Here is a 21135-nt window from a genome sequence, read left to right on the forward strand (position 1 = left end):
TTCGGCATACCGGTGGATCCGCTCGTGTACATGATGATGGCCGTGTCTTCGGGCCGGGGTTCCCCGCGAAGCTCTCTGTCGGCGGTGGCTCCAATGGTTTCGAGTTGAGAGAACGAGAGGAGATTTATGCCTTGCGGGTCGGCGGGTTTCGTTTTCATCAGAGGGTTCTCCATGTAGATGACATGCGTAAGCGAAGACATCTGAGGTAGGATTTTCACCACTTTCGGCAGGAGATCCAGCGACGTGATCATGTGAGTGCTTTCTGTCTCGTTAACGCCGTGGATAATGCCGTCTTCTCCAAGGGTGGCGTAGAGAGTCACCACTGGAATGTTCAAGCGGAGACAAGCCTGAGCGGCCAACATCCACTCCATTCGAGTTTCAGCGAAGATAATAACATTCTGGCGGGGTCTCACTCCGAGTGACATGAGCCCTTTGCCGATGAGGTCGAGTTTCTGATCCATTTCACGATAAGTGATCCATTTATAGTCGCCCAGAATCAACTTCTTGAACGACTTTCCGTCTGCCTGCTCCTCCATCTCTTCACCGAGAATTTCTCGGGCTCCGAAGCATGGCTTGTCGGGATAAACTTCGATGGCGTGCCTTGTGATTTTGTCGACAGTGCGCGCTCCATTGAAAATATCCTCGTTGCGAACGACTTTGCGCACGTAAGCACTTCCCGTTGGACCCTCGACTTTCTTCGAGTAGACGAGATACCGATTGTTCCACCTGATCCAAGGCTGTTGGATGACCGTGTAGAACGGTAGGGTCAGTATGTCGTAGGCGTAGTTCAGAGCTTTGATCGCCCCGATCGCCACATGGTGGGAAAATGTGATCCCTGAGGGGACGGGAGAACTGGGAGGAGCGCTCATATTTTCGGTCTCGAGATCCGGCGACTTCTGGTGTAGCTTGAGGCACGAGCTCGTGAGGGATCGGAGACGGCGCCGGCACACGCTCTCTGATCCGGCAGTCCACGGCAGAACTTGACACGATCGGCCGGACACTGTTTTATTCTGTGGTTTGAATGTCTTTATGCTCCTATCGAGAGAGAGCGGAACCTAAGAGGGGTACATTGATGAAGGAAACAGAACCCTGTCTATCTAATTGATTCTATCTGGGGGTTCTCGTTATTCTGAGATGTGGGGTTCGAGTTCTGGACGGTCCGGAAGATGTGGACGGGGTGAATGTGAGCTGGGGTTCTGATGAGGCGTGGTTCCGGGGTTGCTCGATTGATGCGGGCGAAGTATGGATTGATGAGGGGTCGGATAGAGATGGGGACTGAGATTCACCATCTTCACTGTCGCTCATTTCAACAATGGCAATGGATAGTTTTGCTTCACTGTCTGCGCAATCAGCCTGCGACAATCGATGAACATTCGCCATCCACCGTCCGCCTTCTTGACTAAGAGTACTGGACTAGCATACGCTGAGTTCGACCTGCTGATCATGCCTGACTCCTGCATCTGCTGAATGATCTCCTGTAACGCTTGCCTCCCTACGACCGACAGCCTAACCGGTTTCGCTCTCACGGGCTGGCTATCCTTAATCTCCTCTATATCGGATTCGGTCAATTCCGTTCTCCCCGATACTCTCATCGACGTCGCCACGACATCTCGATACTTGTTCACCAAGGCGAGGAGTCGTGTTCGGCGCGCCTGCGGAACCTGGTCTCCTGTAGTGACGTCAACATCGGTGATCGGCGTCATTTCCGCGGTCTGCTCTTCTCCAGACACCTGACAGACGCTCGCCTCTTTCCACTTGAATCTGTAGATCGCCTCCTCATCCATCGGTGTTCCGCGCGCTACAACAGTGCCTGCTTCTAACCTGAGTTCCTGGCTATCTGTGTTCGTTACGGGAATCACTACCTCCTTATCCGGAATTTGCAATAAGACGCCATAATCTTGACTATCCTCGAGAATGAGACATCCCTCTTTCCTGCCAACCGGCTCTGCCTTGATGAACGCAACCTTACGCGGCTCCAGATTGACCGTATCCTTCGTCTTGAGCTATACCTTCGGTGTTCCTTTCGGGACCATTTTTGAGATTTCTTCGAATCTATCCGGTTTCAAAATCCAGGATTGCCCCTCCCAGTAAATCGTGACATATCCCCTATCCAGATGGTCTTTTCCCAACAGAATTTCCTCGTACGGCATAGCCTGATTCGGAAAAATTTTCAGCGAGACATCGGTCAATTGCAGCCCATCGGTTTCTAGATTGACCTTCGCCTGGCCTACCGGTTTAATTCCGCTTCCGCCTACTCCGCGAACTTGATTCACTGCGCTTGGCTCTATAACCAATTTCAAGCCCTCCGCCGACTGCTCTGAAATCACGCTGATGTCTGCCACAGTGTCTATCTTCGCTCCCCATTCCTTTCGATCTACCATAACCTGCTTGAGTCCCACATCGTCTTTCGTATCGAAGAAATTTTCCGGATCGAACCCATACGTCGAGGTCTTTCGAGGCTCCATGAACGGGCGACAGCGATACAGGAGGGTTTCTGAACGTTCAGATACACGAGCTATCTTCTCCTGAAATCTTTCTTCATGAATAGAAGACCCTGGGAAGATACGCAAGAATCTCCCGCAGATACGAAATGAAGTTCATCAATAAAAACTCGTGATCCCATCGTCCGAGCATTTTGTTCCTCTCCTCTAACACTCAAGTCTTGGGCTTTCAGATTTCGAGTTATGAGCGATACGTCGTCGGTTTTTCTTTCAATGATCGTCAAGGATACCCGCGGAGAACCGAAAATTGTGTGTCTGTGGCCGATAGTTTCCAGATAACAGTCTTCGGACCTTGTTAGATGTAAAACTACTTTCCGAACCAAAAGTTCGGAAATGAAGGTTTCCGAACAAGAAGTTCGGAAATTAAAGCGGGCGAACTCCGAACTCCGGAAACTCAGGCCTAGTTCCGAAACTGAAAACTCGATAAATTCATCCGGAGTACCAATCACTGCGACCTTCACGACCGACGGAACGTCGTTTTCCATGGATATGAGAGAAGCGTGAAATCGGGGTTGTCGGCTGTCCTCCGCTGCCACAAGACTCTGTGATAACCATCAGCCTCTACGCGCACAATTTCGGTGCGCCTTTTTCTCCGGGAACGTGCCAGCAACGAGGGAATTCTTGTATCTCAATGGGAAGCGAACACTACCCCTCCGAACTCCGGCGTCGCGTCGGTTCGGATGGAGAGCTCTCCGCGATCCCATGAACGGGTCAAGCTAAACGCAAAGACCATCATCAAGCGGAAGACAACAACCAAAAATGCGGTTCGAAGATACGTGGGCTTCGGACAATGTTTTGAATTCTACAGAGATCAGCTGCTTATGCCTGAGGAAACACGACCTCAACATCTTCCGGAAGAATTGATTGATATACTTATCCACGCACTGAATAGAGCGAAAAATACGATGGCTCGAGCTGTAGATGACAAGATCGTCAGCATACTTAAGGGTCTTCACGAACGGGTTGCGGGCGGATAGCTTGGATGGTATCTCCGCTATCAGTTGACAAAATAATATCGGACTCAAGTTATCACCCTGAGCGAAGCCTGTGGTTTGAGGGACCTCCTCACTAAAGCATTGCCCATCATCGATTTTCCTGTAGTTGACTTTGAGAATGGCGGCGAAAAGACCAAGGAGCCGGGGGGAACGCCGGACTGGGAGAGTCGGAGGAGCACCAGGTCGCGCGCGCCCGTGTCGAGGGCAGACTTGAAATCGACGAAGACAGCATATAGGGATCCTCCTTCATTCTTCAGAGATCTTCCGATGGCTTGTTGGAGGATCTCGAAGGCTGTGATGGTGGAGCGCTCGGGCCTGAAGCCATGTTGTTCATCAGGCAGCCTTTCTGTGCACTCAATGAACTGGACTAGGCGTTGAACAATCAGGCGCGATAGAATCTTGTACCCGCAGCTCTTCTTACAGATGCCACGCCAGAAGTTCAGGTCGTTTGGAGAGCTTTAGCTTTTCGCTATGAGAATCATAATGCATGAAGACCACTTGTTTGGAATTGCACTTTGCGCGAGACACTTGTTGAATAGCCCTGTCCAGATCGGTGTTAGAACGGTGGCAGTTCTGAGGTGCTCATTGAAGATCTCGTCCTCGCCACAGGCCTTGTTCGAGGGAAGCGAGCAAATGATGTTGTGCACCTCAGCAATGTTGAAATCTTCGTCGAGAATTTTCCGCCATTCGAGATCCTCCTCGCTCCAAACCGAACTAACTATTGGGAGGGTCTGTGGCGTTGTGTCTGTCGACGCGAACATGTTTCCGAAATGCCTTTGCAAGCTTGATACGTCGATGGGACAGACTGTTCTCTGAGGTCGAAAGTGTCTCAGACAGACGTACGGGGATCGTGCGGCTTTCAAGAGTCGTTGCATTTCCTGCCGTTTGTCGTGGTCAAGCTTGGCGGCGCGAAGGCATCTGCTGTAGCTCGTCTTCAGCGGGGGCAGGAGGAACTCCAGGTTCGGGTAGAGGGGGATCGCGGTTCTTACTGACGTTAGGGCTTTTTTCGCCTCTGAACAGGCCGGATTCCACCAGGATCTCCCGCTTTTCTTCGGGGACGGGGGAAGCGCACAGCTTCTGAGGACTGATGAGATCACAAGATTGAGCTGATCAATGTCAAGAACCGACGGCCTCTGAGCTGGGGTTCCCCGAGCGGCCAGTAGCGAGGTTCTTGACGAATCGATGGTCCTGGACGGGGGACTCGGTGGCCGTCTCACACGTAGGGTTGTCCCGGGAAGAGTGATTTCCAGGCCGACCGGAAGTGCGCATGCGGTGATGCTCGCGGGGAGACATCGACCGCAATCTTGAAGCATTAGAGGCCGCGGGAGGCTGAATATTGGTGAAAATAGATAGCTCCAGTTGGAAGGAATATGATTAAGGAACTTGAATATTGACGAAATAGCTGACGAAGTCACACAAAAATGAGAGTATAAGTCTGAAGGCCGGGAGCGCCTCGCCGTCAACGGTGAGAGTCACGTCAGACGATCCTTCATCGAGCAAGAGTGATCCAATCCTTTCGGCAACATCACAGACGTCCACCATTTCGGAGTAGGTCTAGAGTAGAGACCATCTCCCCGCCGTCCTTCCGGAGTTTGAGCACTCGGTCACGGCGCCGATCGATTCGAGATATCGGGCACAATTTGATCGTTCTACATGGCCGCCCGCCGAGACGGGAATGGTGAGAAGGCGTTCAGGTGTCAACTCCCTTCGTCGACACGATTCGAGGTCAGTTCGGGGCTGATTCTATCACAGACGGTGAATCCGAGTCTCAGGGTGAAGTGCCCGAAAGAAATCATTCCGCCCCTCACACCAGCACCTCAGGGAAGGCGTCGCGTCTTTCCCACCAGGCTTGATTCGGATTGCTTTCAATGAAAGATCCGCGGTGGATTGTCAGGAGTTTTTCTGAGTTTTCGCGATTCTCATATCACGGGCTCTTCCGATTTTTCGTATCTCTGCTACGGAGTACTTACCGAAAGAAAGGAAACTTCTTTCCATTTAGATAGACAGATAGAAGGGAAAATGCCTCGGATGACGCCATCCAACTTGATCATTTCTTCCTCTCAGTAGTGAACAAATTAAATGAAAATTATCCTCGAAGAACAGATGCTTAGGGGGAGTTTTGCTTCAGATTCCTGTCCGTGTCATTTCTATTCGGATCCTTGATCTGGCGATAACCGATAACGAATAGTCCAATGAGGCACACGATACCTCAGAATCTCACGGGTGAAAAACCGACGGAAACATGCCGAAGTGCGCAAACTCAAATGATCTCGGTATAATGTTTCGACGGCATCCCAACCGGCCGACTTTGAACGATGCGCCAAAGTCTTTCACATGGAGATTCCTGTGAATGCCTGTAGATACAGCAATATAAGGATTGGCGCGGAGCACCCGCACTGCTGGTAATATCATAAATAGAGCTCGGAAGATCAGGCATTCTGCCATAAATGCCCATAGTCATCTTTTTCGACGCTCTTCCATCGAAAATACCGATTTAGGTCTTTCCGCGCCTTGAGTGCCTTCTTGAGCCACCAGAAGCTGAATTCCGGGGATTCTGGGGACATTTAGGTACTACGAACGGATTCGGCGATGAATACGATGGGCGAACCCAGGAACACATCCTGCTTCCGATAGAATCCAATGGTCCGCCTAGGGGTCGATTTTTTTTCCGATCATGCAAAATGCGACCTATCAGACCGACCCCGATTACTGAACGATGGCACCGCGGAAGACAACGTAAAATCATCAAACGGCACTCACGGACGGTTAGATGCCGTTTGCCCTGCCTATCATGCCTGCTTTGCCTCGTTTGGGTGCCTATTTTAAGGTATTTCAGTGCCTCTTTAATTGCCATTTCCGGCATTGTTCAGCGCCTGAACTCCCGAGCTCTAATGATGAGTAACGATGGAATTGCATGTTCCAATAACACGAAATTCCAAAGTCCATTTACCGGTCAATGAGTCACTAACTGGTCCGAAGCCCGAGCTCCGCTCGGAACCGCGACCGGCGCTTGGATAGTCAGTCCAGCCAGGAAGAGACCAGAGGTGCCATAGATCCGACCGAAGACATATCCGATTGACAGAAACATATTCGCTTTCTAGGAGCAGTGTTTCCGGCAAACCGGAATAATATTCTACGAGCTTACGCGACTCCGCAAGCAGACTACGTCGGTACCGCTTTACACAAACCTCGCGATTCGAAGTTATTCGGGTCCACGACAAAACGGCGCGGAATTCTGGGCACCATTCAGGCTTGCGGAACCTTTGGAAAAAAGACGATTCCGATTCGTACGAAATCTCGATATGTAGGATAGGATGCTCGAAGCACTTCAATCAACGACCGATAAAGCTCTCGGTTTGTGATCGGACGTCGCGGACTCGTTCCATGATAGTCATTTTAGAAGAGGCGTCACAAGATTGCGTTTGTGGGGTCCGCGAGTTTGGATTGTGCCCGAAATTCGGCGCCGTTCTGGGCACTGAATCAATGGAGGATTTCCCTGAAAGAGGCAACACCACAGTGTGCTGCACAATCAACTCGACGCTTCTCGTAGCAGTTCCACTATATCGAGTCGGTTTAGGTTAGCAGGCCTTCAACAGCGCAGCCTATGATGGCGCCTAATAATTCCGTGGCGCTGCCTTCCGGGCGTGGTTCGGCTCTAAACCTAAGTTTCGGAGCTGTTGGGGACGACTTGAGTTAGGCTGCGGAGCGGCCTAACTCAAGCCTCCCAAACTAAGGTTCAGGCCACCTCGCAATGTCATTGCTTCGAATATGCTCGCTTGCGCTCGCCTATCATAGCTTCCGGATGTGCTCGCTTCGCTCGCCCGGGGAACTAACCTAACCTGACTCAATATCGTGATACTGCTTTGATCGACGCCCAATTGGATAGGCCTCGCACTATTGTCGCGCTCCTCCCAGAAAGATCTTCCTTGGGCTCGGCGCCCAGAATTCCGCGCCGTTTTGGTCGCGCCGTTTTGTCGCACCCAAGCTTATTCAGTCAGGACCTGATGAGGACGTGCCGAACCTTCGGTGGGAAAACCATCTCGCGCCCGAATCTCGTAGGGACGTCCCGACTACATCCGTTCCGGGCGCCGGCGCCGCGTCGCTGTCCTTGTCGGAGCACATCATCGAGCTGGGGATGGGCATATTCCGATCCTCAGAGCCCAAATTCTCGAGCATCGACTGATCAGACGAAATCGCAAAACATGCTTCGTTCGCCAAATTGACTTCTCCATCTAGGTGAATTCCGACGCGAGATCTCGCGGAATCGACTCGGGGAATGGATGGAGAGACAATGATTGTTTGGTTGCAAGTGGGCTATCGCTGATTCGTCAGAGTCCGTTGTCCGTCTCGAGGGAAGAGGTATGCTGACTTGACCACCGAGGAATGGAATTCAATTTCATCACCATCGATATCGAGTGAGAAAACTTAGCGGATAATCGAACTACAGAACTACATTTTAATTTATTCCCTCGTTGACTCATTCGTTTCGTTTAAGACCCATGTCTTGCGATCCACTGACCGTCTTCCTCTGCGAAAAAGCACCGTCTTCTCCGCTGCTGTCAATGATTCATCGTTGGCCAGATCGATATTCTAGAAGAAATTGCTCAACGGTGACTCCTAGGTCTGTGCATGAGAGATCCCTTCATCCGGATATGCGAAGGAGGTTCGGCCGATCTTCACGCGAGAGGCGGAGATTTCATCTGCAGAGCGACAAAGACATCCGTGAACAGGCGTTCAACAAAATCTCTGGAACAAAAGGGGATTTGCTAATCCCTCAGGTGGTAACTGACCTTTGCTTCTGTTGGCTGACCATTGCTCTGTTCTGTTTCCTTCGGGATAGCCTCATCCTTTTCAGCCCAGCACTTGAATTCACTACAGGAAAAATTCTGAGGAGAGAGCCGAGCCTTAGCGAGACCTTTCGATAATATTCATCTCGCTGTGATTCCCAATAATCAGAGTCTCCTCCGACGCACACACCTTGCTGCCAGAAGATGCTGTACCCCATATTTTGATGAAGCTGACGGGAACTGTAGCGAATTTCAATCTCTGCAAGGATTTACAACGATCCTGGGAGCGATCAATCACACGAGTCCATTCTTTGCGATCGGAAGAAACGTCGACGAAGTAGGAAAAATCATGCGAATTTTCTCTTGGCAGGACCATACTGATGGAATTCACGGCATACGGCTGCGACAACTGAACGATGATCGGCTCGCCACCTATTTGATGCTCGGTCCAACCTGTTCCCGCAAGCCTGTAGTTGGACTCGCCTGCTATCATCTCATCGGTGCCACTCCAGCATTGTACGACAGCAGCTCCCAAGCTCACTGTGGCGACATTCTCCGAAGGAGCGTAGTACCCTTTGCAAGAATTCCAATCTCGCCCAGTATAAGACGCTTCGAATTCGGACAAATAACCGATTTGATGCCCCGGGAGCTCGTGGCAGAGGAGTCGAATGAAGCGAGCGACTCTCGGCTTGAAGTGAAGTCTTTGGAGAGAGCGACAGACTAATTCGGGTTGATCGAAGACACGGATCCAATTCACGAGGTCGACCGAGACCTCGACGTGGTACCCGAAACTCGCCGAGCTTTCATGACGCATTCGGAACGAGATATAGTCGACGAAGAACGCTTTGCTGAGCGCAACTGTGAACGCCTCTTTGACCGGCAGATACGTACTAAAGTCATTGACCAACGTATCTCCGCTGCGATAGCGAAGGTTGGCCTCCGGGGAAGCGAAAACTTCGAAATCGTCCTCTACGATAATGAGCCTCTTCGCCCCGTTTTCTTTGGTGGCGAGATTCTGTCCTTGTGTCAGGACGCCCCTGAGAGGCAGATCTGCTGAATGACACTCCCGCATCTGGATGGCTTCGATCAATCGATCCGTCGTTATCACACCCGAGCTCTTGACCTCAGTGAGAAGACTTTTCGTCGGGATGAGTGGTAGTCGAAGCATACCCAGCACTTCGGCCTGGTCTTCTGGGTCAGGATTTTGCTTGCACCAACGAGTCACAGCCCTAAAGATCTCGATCTCCTCCGCGCAGAAAGAATCACGCGATAGAATTCGACTCAAAGTACGCGCACGAGAAGTACTGAAAGCCTCGCTCTCGAGAACTGCCTGTGGGACTTGATCCATGAAATGGACACAAACTTCATGCAGGTGCTTGAAGCTGAGCGGCTCAATTGACTCGCAGATTAGCAAGACATTGTCAGCGGACATAGTTTCCTCGAGATACTCGCAGAGTGATGTTCGCATCTTCTCAAGTCCATAGAGATCTGCCAGGGAGAGAACTTCCAGAATCGTCTCAACATCCATTGATTTCAATTCCAACTGCGCGGTGTAGATGTACTTGAGCACCGCTTTGAACCCTCGGGCTGGGACGTCCTTCAGCTCGACCTCTTCCTGGTCCGACTCCATCATTCCTCCTTGAAGAAGCGCCCTGGGAAATGGCCAAATGTTTAGAATCACGGAGCATCCGAATTGGCAAGATGATTGCAACAGATTCGTGAAGGATTCGGGATCTCGAAATGTTCAAAAATCGTTCCATGCTGTCTATAGGAGCTGCCTCGTCGGAGATATTCAAAGTACACTAATTGTGAATAACATGAAGAACGAGAATGGCTTCTCACTATTTGGCACCAGAGGAAGATATATTCATGCCCAATTCACAAACTTTGTGAGAAAGGGAACGGCACATGCAGGAGAAGCTTGAAATGATGAAGATGATGGTCTGAGACGGAGAGCGGATCTCAAAGTCTTGCTTCGGTGATGACTCTCGGCTTTCCACCTCGCGAACACCGGAACTCCGACCACGGCCTCTGAGCTCGACGAAATCTTCGCATCGAGAGCATTGTTGACCCCGATCACCAATTTGCCAGCTCCCGCGTCGTCAGGCTCACCCACTATCAGGCTTGCCGCCGCCGCCGACGGAGAGTCGATCGAGAGAAACTGTTCTTATAGTCGAAGGAACTCGGAGAATCACACGGAAAACGACAGATTCCAGGAATCCACGGGCGATCGAAAGCTCGCTCCATTCACACACACTCCCTAGGCTCCTACGCCCGTCGATTCCTCACACGCTCGCTCTCCATTCGTTCTAAGACACTCTCTCAACTTTATCTCCACGATATTCTCGGGGCTCTTGAACGACGAATTCCTCATTTTTTTGCCGTGAATTTCATCGCTTCCGCCCTCCTGTGGGAGAATCCGTGTAGTCACCTCCCTGTGAATTCGAATCCTCCGCAAGCATCATGTGCTCTGCCGAGATCCTCCTAGTTCTCAGTGATATACTCTCCCTCATAACAGTTTCACGCCGGCGCCGCTCCGATGGCCGGGCCAAGAACGTGCAATAAAGGCCACCGATTCGGGAGGGCTCACGCATGTCTGAGGGACAGGGGCCTTGCTTCAATCACGAATACTCAGATGGGTATTCGTCTGTCTTGAGCTGCGTTGAAGGGACATGGTGGGCAAGGAAACGAGCAACTCGCTCCAACTCTCATTCTCAAGCGCATTCGGAGCGGTCTATGACACGTGCAGACGGACGCCAAACCATGAAATACGGAACAAGTCGTACGAGTACCTGAAGTAATCACATGATGCAGCGAGAATGATCTTGTGAGCGTATATAGCTTCCCCCTCAACCACGAGAGTAATATCCGAGGAATCCTTGTCCGACAAAATGGATCCGATGCGTTTCGAGAGATCGTAGACATGATCGATTCCGGACTTCTTGCTCGCTGCTCCCTCCAGAAGCTTTGCTTTCGATTCTTCCGCCATTATCGATCGTGAGAGACCGGCGAGAAGACACTTCCGGGTCTTTTGGAAACTCCCGGTGGTAACGGCTTGAAATAAATCATTCGGTTTGTTCGGTGGAGAAGACTTCCACAACTCTATCTACCTTGAGCATTATGGAATCTCTCCATGGATCCAACTTTTCACCTCACCTTCACTCGTTACAGTATTGCAAACTCGACGGCATACACTGTCGATCACCGCTCTCGGAACTCTCACGCGACGCAAGAAGAGAGAGAAGCCCTCAACTTTTTTCTGAGGAGGACAATCGATGAGTCTACAGCGACCCCTAGTAAGGGGATTCGTGGGCTTCAGAAACGGGAAACGCGACATCGAAGAGATTGGAGGCAACGCAAGGAGCCCGTTGCTTCGGAGTGCGTAAATTCGAACGCATCTCGGGACGCGAATTCAGATTCTCCGGTTTGATGAGCCAAGCGAATATGAAGAGTATCGTAGGATTTCGATCCCGCAACCTCTCGATGTGTTCGCCGAGAATCCGGTCAGAAAGGTCTCCGGATTGGGAGACAGAGATTTGCTCCAGGAAGAGACTCACGATGATGAACGGGACGTTATAGTTATATCCGCGTATTTTCTCCGAACAAGGAATGCGAATCTCCACGCGAGGAAGGAAGACTCAGGTGGCGCAGTGAGACGCGGACGACTTTCGGCGGGTGCTTCGGAGAACTCATCGAATGCATGATCGACCAGGCACTCGAATCGAAAGCTCATCCCGACCCCTGATCCGCTGGTGGACCCGTGCACTCCTCTCATCTCTTTCGAATACCCGCATGGTTGAAGAACCCTCGTGTTGATGATAGAAGATGTAATTAACAAACATAGCTCTCCGTGGAGTATACTGTTTCGAGACTAGAGACCCGCGATCTGCGTCGCGAGAATATGTGCCCTACCAAGTGGGCACCCCGCTCAGAACGGGATCAGTCAGGCGGGAATGGGAAGCGGTCGAGGAAATACCAGGAGATGAAGAACGAGAGCTCGGCACGGACCAGCGACCGGTATGCGCGATCTGCTCCATTAGTTTCAGAGAAGTCTTGAATCAGTTCCCCCAAAAAAGTGGTGCCACAGATGCGAACGGAGACATCTTCGGATAGATGGACCAAGATCAGACCGATTCGTGGTCCAGCACTGGGGTTTCGTGGCTATACCGGGAGCATTGTGCAGCCCCCCGACCCCTTACGAGGGCACGTCACACTAGGGCTGTCAGTGTACCCGAACCGCGGTCCGAAACCCGCGGGTACCCGGGGTATTGTTTCGGTTCCGGAATCGCGCAAATTCTCTCGCTTCATAGAACCCGCGGGTTCTGGAACCGGATAGAACCGGTCTTTCGCCAGAATTCAGAAGCGAATGATGAACCGTGAGAGCAATTCTGTGTGATGAATGACGACAAAACGTCGCTGATACACGCTTTCTCTCGAATTGTGCAAGAAAATCCTCGAAGCCGTCCCACCCACCTCCGTTCAACCATAGAGAGATTTCAGCGTACTCTACTTTATATTACGGGAGAGTAGAGCGAGCTTACGTCCTGAACTTCTCGATGACATTTCCATCTGGAGCAAGACCGTCGAGTCCGAAACTTAATCGCTCTTGTCGGGACTAAATTGAAGAGCCTCCGCTCGTGTAAGATGGCTTTCGAGACATGAGTCAAGTATTCCGCGGGCACACACGGGCGAGGGAAAATCACCGTCCTCTTCGGTTCTGATCCGCGGTTCTACTGTCTCGGTTCTCGCGTACCCGTCAATCACGGTTCTCGGAGAGTACGGATTTTTAACAGCCCTACGTGACGTCGCTCGATCCAGACCCTGGGACTTGACCAGGGAGACCACGATTGAGTCATCGCTAAATCTGATGGACTCTGACTTGATTGTCCGTCCAAGGGGCTATGTAACGGATTGGGACTGAGCATGCCTCCATCGACCCCATCCGGATGTGAATGTTTCAATGGGGAGCTACACCAGACAACCTCCGGAACTTGACGGAGAAAAATATTGATACATTTTTACAGGATAAAATTGATCTCTGAACTTGTTCGCTGACCACTGCTCTTCTCCCCACCCGGATACCCTCATCCATTTCCGCCCAGTATTCGCATTGGTTGCAGCAGAAATTCTGAGGGAACGATCGAGCCATAGTCTGATACGTGGGGTTCTTGTCTGGGTCGATTTGAGAATCCCGAAAGCCCTGAATACCGGCAACCCGGAATCCCGAAAGCCCAGAATCCCGCATCTCGCCCGAAGGTCACAGAAAAACTAGATACTGAAAACTGCTTCCGGGACCTGATCCATCAAATGTAATTAAGCTCCGCTCAGGTGCTCGAGGCGCAAGCTCTCCACTGCTTGGGAGATTGGGCAGATATTTTCGACCGATAGAAAGTCTTCGAGATGAATGCAAAGCGATGCCTACAGTTTCTCCAATCCATATACATAGGTGCGCAACGGAAAGGGTTCCGAGATTTGTCCGTATATCCGTAGCTCTCAAATCCAACTGCGCCGTATGGACGTGCTTCAGCAACATCTTGAATCCTCTTTCAGAGATGCCTTCCAGAACGATTCCTTCTTGAACACGATTCGATCATGGTCGCGTGAAGGAGCGCCCTTAAAAGCGATTTGGACCTGAGCTTACATGATATGTATATCTACAACGAGGCAAGCGCATCCTTCAGATAGTATCGAGACTTGAGACGGAAAAAGTCACGCGCGGAGCTAGTCACGGATGACTCCTTGCGTATGTCGTCCCCTATCGCTGGAGAGTCCAGACCCGGCGCCTGATACCGGACGCCATTCGTAGTTCACGAACCTGAAGTATTCACAGGATGAAGCGAGCATGATCTTGTGCGCAACGAAAGCGTCTCCTTCGACGATGAGCGTGATGTCCGACGATTCTCGGACGTTCATCAAGGACCCGATCCATTCCGAAATAACGTCGACATGATCCATGTAGAGCTCGCTACCTCGACGCCAACGCTATGGATTCGGAGCTTCTCCCTCGGTCACGGAACTCGGCGAACAAAGCGATAGGCGAAGAACTCCCTCGCGAGATAAGTCAGTCGACTCACGGATATTCTCCCCACCTCTTTCTCAACTCGGATTCGCGCTATGAAATTCATGTCTTCATCGACTCCCTCCAGCTCACCTTCGGTGGAGAATACAAGCCTTAGGGCTCTTGGAACTGGGACTCGGGTATATTTAAGGCGACTCGAGACTATCGAAAGTCTCCTTGCGGACTCTTTGTTGTCTGTCGGTCTTCCGCCGGGGGAAAGAAAGGACTGTAGAGCGAGATGAGACGATTCAAATATTCGCGCAGGGTCGGAATTCGGAGTAAGCGATTTTCACTTTGTACAAAAACGGAGAAACAAACATTGCGCGAAACCGTTGAGACTCGTTTCGTACTCGTTTTGTATTAAAATATCCCATTCGAAACGGATTTCTCGCTTAACCTCTCGAAGACGGACCATTTAGCGGACTTTCGGACGGAATCTTCTGAGGTCGATGCAAGACTGCAGGAGCTCTAACCCCTATCGAAACCATCTTCCCCGCTCCGTGAGATCCGAGAATCATTCTGATTCCGGATCGCTACTCTCTCGAGAACGGATTGACGTGATAGGACTCACGTACCGGTACCCTCGTTTGTTCGAGGTTTGAAGAATAAATGAAGATCATCTCGAATTCGATTTCCTCCGCTTTACTTTGAACAGTTACAAGACTCTTTCGGCTTTTGTTTATCGCTATGAGAATCATGATGCATGAAGACCACTTGTTTGGAATTGCACTTTGCGCGAGACACTTGTTGAATAGCCCTGTCCAGATCGGTGTTAGAACGGTGGCAGTTTTGAGGTGCTCATTGAAGATCTCGTCCTCGCCACAGACCTTGTTCGAGGGAAGCGAGCAAATGATGTTGTGCACCTCAGCAATGTTGAAATCTTCGTCGAGAGTTTTCCGCCATTCGAGATCCACCTCGCTCCAAACCGAATTGACTATTGGGAGGGTCTGTGGCGTTGTGTCTGTCGACGCGAACATGTTTCCGAAATGCCGTTGCAAGCTTGATACGTCGATGGGACAGACTGTTCTCTGAGGTCGAAAGTGTCTCAGACAGACGTACGGGGATCGTGCGGCTTTCAAGAGTCGTTGCATTCCCGGCCGTTTGTCGTGGTCAAGCTTGGCGGCGCGAAGGCATCTGCTGTAGCTCGTCTTCAGCGGGGGCAGGAGGAACTCCAGGTTCGGGTAGAGGGGGATCGCGGTTCTTACCGACGTTAGGGCTTTTTTCGCCTCTGAACAGGCCGGCTTCCACCAGGATCTCCCGCTTTTCTTCGGGGACGGGGTAAGCGCACAGCCTCTGAGGACTGATGAGATCACAAGATTGAGCTGATCAATGTCAAGAACCGACGGCCTCTCAGCAGGGGTTCCCAGAGCGGCCAGTAGCGAGGTTCTTGACGAATCGATGTTCCTGGACGGGGGACGTCGGTGACCGTCTCACACGTAGGGTTGTCCCAGGAAGAGTGATTTCCAGGCCTACCGGGCTGCAGCACTTCAAGTCCGCTCCCTCTCTTAGTTAATTGTCGAGGCCGATATAGGAGATCAGGCTCGGATTCCCGTTGAACGCGAAAATGTCTATCGTCGAGCAGCCGCAATCTCGTCCTCTGAATGTAAGGGGAAGTGGACTAGAGGGAATCCTGAAACCAAAGTCATTCAGGGTCGAGATCATTGCTTGAATTCTACTCTCAGGACTGTCCACTCTTGCGTTCAGGTCGCCGGCTGAGACTGTCAAGCCCGACTCGGGGATCAGCTGGAGACAGTTGATCAATTTTTCCACCATGTCGGATATCTCCTCTATGCCTTTAGGTCTGACATAGAGAGCCGCCACGTTGATTCTGTCACCTTTCAACATTATGCAGTCGTCTTCTGCCAATAATATCTTCATGCTTCGAAGTATTTCCTTGCATAATACGGCCACGCCGCCGCTAGAGCGACCCTCCTTCGCCAGGCGGCGCCTGAAGTATTGAAGCGATGGGAATCGCTGAAGTTCATCCGGGACTGCGTCGGGGCTCCCGAGGTCGAAGGAATCGCCTCGGTGAGACGTCTTCATCTCGGACCAAACCCACACTCGGCCGTGTTTCCTCGACGGAGCAACTGTCCTCGATCCGCCACCGACATTTCAACCTCAAGGCAGTCCGAGCTCGGAGATCCGCGCTCTATCGGGCTCGAGCGACATCCGTTCCCTCCGCGATCCCTCGCTCATTGCACGACATTCGAAATACTGGAAGCAGATATAAGAAATGAATAAGAGGGCAGAATGAGACCTCCGAGCGAGATCTCCTCGTCACACGGGAACTTCGATGACGCAGCATAGGATCTGCGGTCGCATCGAGCACCGTCTGAATCATCGATCCATCTGCAATGCCTCCGAGAGAGCCTTAATGAAGTTATACCAACCTCACCGGACCTCGAGGACGTAGCTACGATTTTGATGAAAGCCACTGGCAGGGAAGGGAAGCTGAGACGCAATCTTCCGCGGCGCGATCCACAACACGGGTCCATTCTCGTTTGTTGACCGAAGTTTCAATGTGATACGAATATCCTTTAGAAGGCAAGGTGTGCAATAGAAGTCGCAAGAAGTTGTCGGAGCACATCATCGAGCTAGGGATGAGCATATTCCGATCCTCAGAGCCCAAATCCTCGAGCATCGACTGATCAGACGAAATCGCAAAACATGCTTAGTTCGCCAATATTGACTTCTCTACATAGGTAAATTTCGACGCAAGATCTCGCGGAATCGACTCGGGGAATGGATAGGGAGACAATGATTGTTCGGTTGCGAGTGGGCTATCGCTGATTGAGTCAGAGTCACTTGTCCGTCTCGGGGGAAGAGGTATGCTGACTTGACCACCGAGGAATGGAATTCAATTTCATCACCATCGATATCGAGTGAGAAAACTTAGCGGATAATCGAAATACAGAACTACATTAATTTATTCCCTCGTTAAGTCATTCGTTTTGTTTGAGACCTATGACTTGCGATCCACTGACCGTCTTCCTCTGCGAAAAAGCACCGTCTCCTCCGCTGCTGTCAATGATTTATTGTAGGCCAGATCGATATTCTACAAGAGATTGCTCAGCGGTGACTCGCAGGTGTGTGCATGAGAAATCCCTTCTTCCGGATATGCGAAGGAGGTTCGGCCAATCTTCACGCAAGGGGCGGAGATCCCATCTGCAGAGCGACAAATACATCCGTGAACAGGCGGTCAACAAAATCTGTGGAACAAGAGGGTTGGCTGTTCCCTCAGGTGGTAACTGACCTTTGCTTCTGTTGGCTGACCATTGCTCTGTTCTGTTTCCTTACAGATAGCATCATCCTTTTCAGCCCAGCACTTGAACTCGCTGCAGGAAAAAACCTGAGGGGAGAGCCGAGCCTTAGCGAGACCTTCTGATAAAATTCATCTCGCTGTGATTTCCAATAATCAGAGTCTCCTCCGACGCACACACCTTGCTGCCAGAAGATGCTGTACCACATATTTTGATGAAGCTGACCGGAACTGTAGCGAATTTCAATCTCTGCAAAGATGTACAACGATCCCGGCTGCGATGAATCACACGAGTCCATTTTTTGCGATCGGAAGAAACTTCGACGATGTAGGAGAAATCATGCGAATCTTCTTGTGGCAGGACCATACTGATGGAATTCACGGCATACGGCTGCGACAACTGAACGATGATCGGCCTGCCACCTATTATATGCTCGGTCCGACCTGTTCCCGCGAGCTCGTCTTTGGACTTGCCACCTATCATCTCATCGTTGCCTCTCCAGCATTCTATGACAGCAGCTCCCAAGCTCACTGTGGCGACATTCTCCGCGGGAGCGTAGTACCCTTTGCAAGAATTCCAATCTTGCCCAGTATAAGACGCTTCGAATTCGGACAAATAATCGATTGGTTGCCCCGGGAGCTCGTAGCAGAGGAGTCGAATGGAACGAACGATTCTCGGCTTGAAGTGGAGTCTTTGGAGAGAGCGACAGACAAATTCGGGTTGATCGAAGACACGGATCCAATTCATCAAGTCGACCGAGACCTCGACGTGGTACCCGAAACTCGCCGAGCGTCCATCAGGCAATCGGAACGAGATATAGTCGACGAAGAAGGCTTTGCTGAGCGCAACTGTGAACGCCTCTTCGACCGGCAGATCAATAGAGCAGTCCTCTTCGGGCATATCTTCGCTGTGATAGCGCAGGTTGGCCTCCGGGAAAGCGATAACTTCGGAATCGTCCTCTACGATAATGAGCTCCTTCGCCCCGTTTTCTTTGGTGGCGAGATTCTGTCCTTGTGTCAGGACGCCCCTGTGAGGCAGATCTGCTGAATGACACTCCCGCATCTGGATGGCTTCGATCAATCGATCCGTCGTTATCAGACTCGAGCTCTTGACCTCAGTGAGAAGACTTTTCGTCGGGATGAGTGGTAGTCGAAGCACACCCAGCACTTCAGCCTGGTCTTCTGGGTCAGGATTTTTCTTGCACCAACGAGTCACAGCCCTAAAGATGTCGATCTCGTCCGCGCAGAAAGAATCACGCGAAAGAATTCGACTCAAAGTACTCGCTCGAGAAGTACAGAAAGCCTCGCTCTCGAGAACTGCCTGTGGGACTTGATCCTTGAAATGGACACAAACTTCATGCAAGTGATTGAGGCTGAGCGACTCAAGTGACTCGCAGATTAGCAAGACATTGTCGGCAGACATAATTTCCTTGAGATACTCGCAGAGTGATGTTCGCATCTTCTCGAGTCCATAGAGATCTGCCACGGAAAGAACTTCCAGAATCGTCTCAACATCCATTGATTTCAATTCCAACTGCGCGGTGTAGATGTACTTAAGCACCGCTTTGAACCCTCGGGCTGGGACGTCCTTCAGCTCGACCTCTTCCTGGTCCGACTCCATCATTCCTCCTTGAAGAAGCGCCCTGGGAAATGGCCAAATGTTTAGAATCTCGGAGCTTCCGAATTAGAAATATGATTGCAACAGATTCGTGAAGGATCCGGGATCTCGAAATGTTCAAAAATCGTTCCACGCACTCTGTAGTAGATCGTAGAGCTGAATGTCGACCTCGTAGGAAATATTCAAAGTACACTAATTGTGAATAACATGAAGAACGAGAATGGCTTCTCACTCACTGCACCAGAGGAAGATATATTTATGCTGAATTCACAAACTTTGTGAGAATGGGAACGGTACATGCCGAGAAGCTTGAAATGATGAAGATGATGGTCGGAGGCGGAGAGCGGATCTCAAAGTGTTGCTTCGGTGATGACTCTCGGCTTTTCTCCTTGCGACCACCGGAACTCCGGCCACGGCCTCTGAGCTCGACGAAATCTTCGCATCGAGAGGATTGTCGACCCCGATCACAAATTTGCCGGCCACCGCGTCGTCAGGCTTACCCACTATCACGCTTGCCCCCGACGAAGAGTCGATCGAGAGAAACTACTCTTATTGTCGAAGGAACTTGGAGAATCACACGGAAAACGACAGATTCCAGGAATCCACGGGCGATCGGCTGGCTCGTTCTATTCACACACACTCCCTAGGCTCCTACGCCCACCGATTCGGGAGGGCTCACCCATGTCTGAGGGACAGGGTCTTGCTTCAATCACGCCAAATTAGATGGGCATTCGTCTGTCTAGATCTGCGTTGAAGAGACGTGGTGGGCAAGGAAACGAGCAACTCCCTCCAGCTCTCATTCTCAAGCGCATTCGGTGCGGTCTAAAACGTGCAGACGGACGCCAAGCCATGTGTTGATTCTAGGAATCTGCGAGGCTGGGCGATCGTATAGTTTCTCGTCTGAATCTTGATGGAAACGTGCAAGACGCAAAACGGCTAGTTCGGAGGCATGCGAAAGGAATAGACTCTGCTTCACAAAGGAGATGTACTGCACTCTGCGCATCGAAGTTTATCTCGACGTCTTTATCGGAGGGAGAGCGCGGAGGCGCGTGATTCGGTTACAAACGTTTAAGATTATTGACACCATGGAATACGGAACGAGTCGTACAAGTACCTGAAGTAATCACATGATGCAGCGAGAATGATCTTGTGAGCGTATATAGCTTCGCCCTCAACCACGAGAGTAATATCCGAGGAATCCTTGTCCGACAAAATGGATCCGATCCATTTCGAGAGATCGTAGACATGATCGATTCCGGACTTCTTGCTCGCTGCCCCCTCCCGAAGCTCTGCTTTCGATTTTTCCGCCATTATCGGTTGTGAGAGACCGGAGAGAAGACACTTCTGGGTCTTCCGGACAGTCCCCGGTGGTAACGGCTCGAAATAAATCATTCGGTTTGTTAGATCAAGAATAAAAATTTCGGTTTGTTCGGTCGAAAAGACTTCCCAAACTCTATCTGCCTTGACCATTATGGAATCATTCCATGGATCCAACTCTTCACCTCACCTTCACTCGTTACGGTATTGCAAACTCGACGGTCAGAATTCGGTATCGAAAGACATGCACTGTCGATCGCCGCTTTCGGAACTCTCACGCGACGCATGTGCATGGGGAGCCCTCATCTTTTTCCAGAGGAGGACGATCGATGAGTCCGCAGCGACCCCTAGTGAGAGGATTCGTGGGCTGGAGCAACGGAAAACGCGACATCGAACAAATTAGAGGCAACGCGAGGAGCCCGCGTTGCCTCAGAGTGCGTAGATTCGAACGCATCTCGGGACGCGAATTCAGATTCTCCGGTTTGATAAGCCAACCGAATATGAAGAGTATTGTAGGATTTCGATCCCGCAACCTCTCGATGTGTTCGCCGAGAATCCGGTCAGTAAGGTCTCCGGATTGGGAGACAGAGATTTGCTCCG

At 51.1% G+C, this 21135-nt stretch overlaps 1 protein-coding gene and 1 pseudogene across 1 annotated transcript; both read right to left on the reverse strand.

Moving 5' to 3' along the window:
• The window catches only part of LOC100905982 (long-chain-fatty-acid--CoA ligase 3 pseudogene), a 4141-nt pseudogene extending 1155 nt beyond the window's left edge, over positions 1-2986 (reverse strand).
• Positions 2987-17482: 14496 nt separating this feature from the next.
• On the reverse strand, positions 17483-20529 carry LOC100906128 (BTB/POZ domain-containing protein 9-like). Its single transcript, XM_003745942.1, has 4 exons — positions 20333-20529; positions 17782-19243; positions 17595-17690; positions 17483-17506 (listed from the first exon to the last, which is right to left on the reverse strand). Exons 1-4 carry the CDS (start codon positions 20527-20529, stop codon positions 17483-17485), a joined length of 1779 nt encoding a protein of 592 aa, XP_003745990.1.
• Between the last annotated feature and the right edge of the window lie 606 nt (positions 20530-21135).

Source organism: Galendromus occidentalis, unplaced genomic scaffold, assembly GCF_000255335.2.
Source record: "Galendromus occidentalis unplaced genomic scaffold, Mocc_1.1 scf7180000077486, whole genome shotgun sequence".
Taxonomy (NCBI): domain Eukaryota; kingdom Metazoa; phylum Arthropoda; class Arachnida; order Mesostigmata; family Phytoseiidae; genus Galendromus; species Galendromus occidentalis.

Coding starts and splice junctions, on each gene's coding strand:
- LOC100906128 (XM_003745942.1), bottom strand. CDS start 20,529: ATGGCGGAAAAATCGAAAGCAGAGCTTCGGGAGGGGGCAGCGAGCAAG. Junction 19,244..20,332: donor GCATCATGTGATTACTTCAG/GTACTTGTACGA, acceptor GCCATTTCCCAG/GGCGCTTCTTCAAGGAGGAA. Junction 17,507..17,594: donor GTCAGCCAACAGAAGCAAAG/GTCAGTTACCAC, acceptor GTCGCTCTGCAG/ATGGGATCTCCGCCCCTTGC.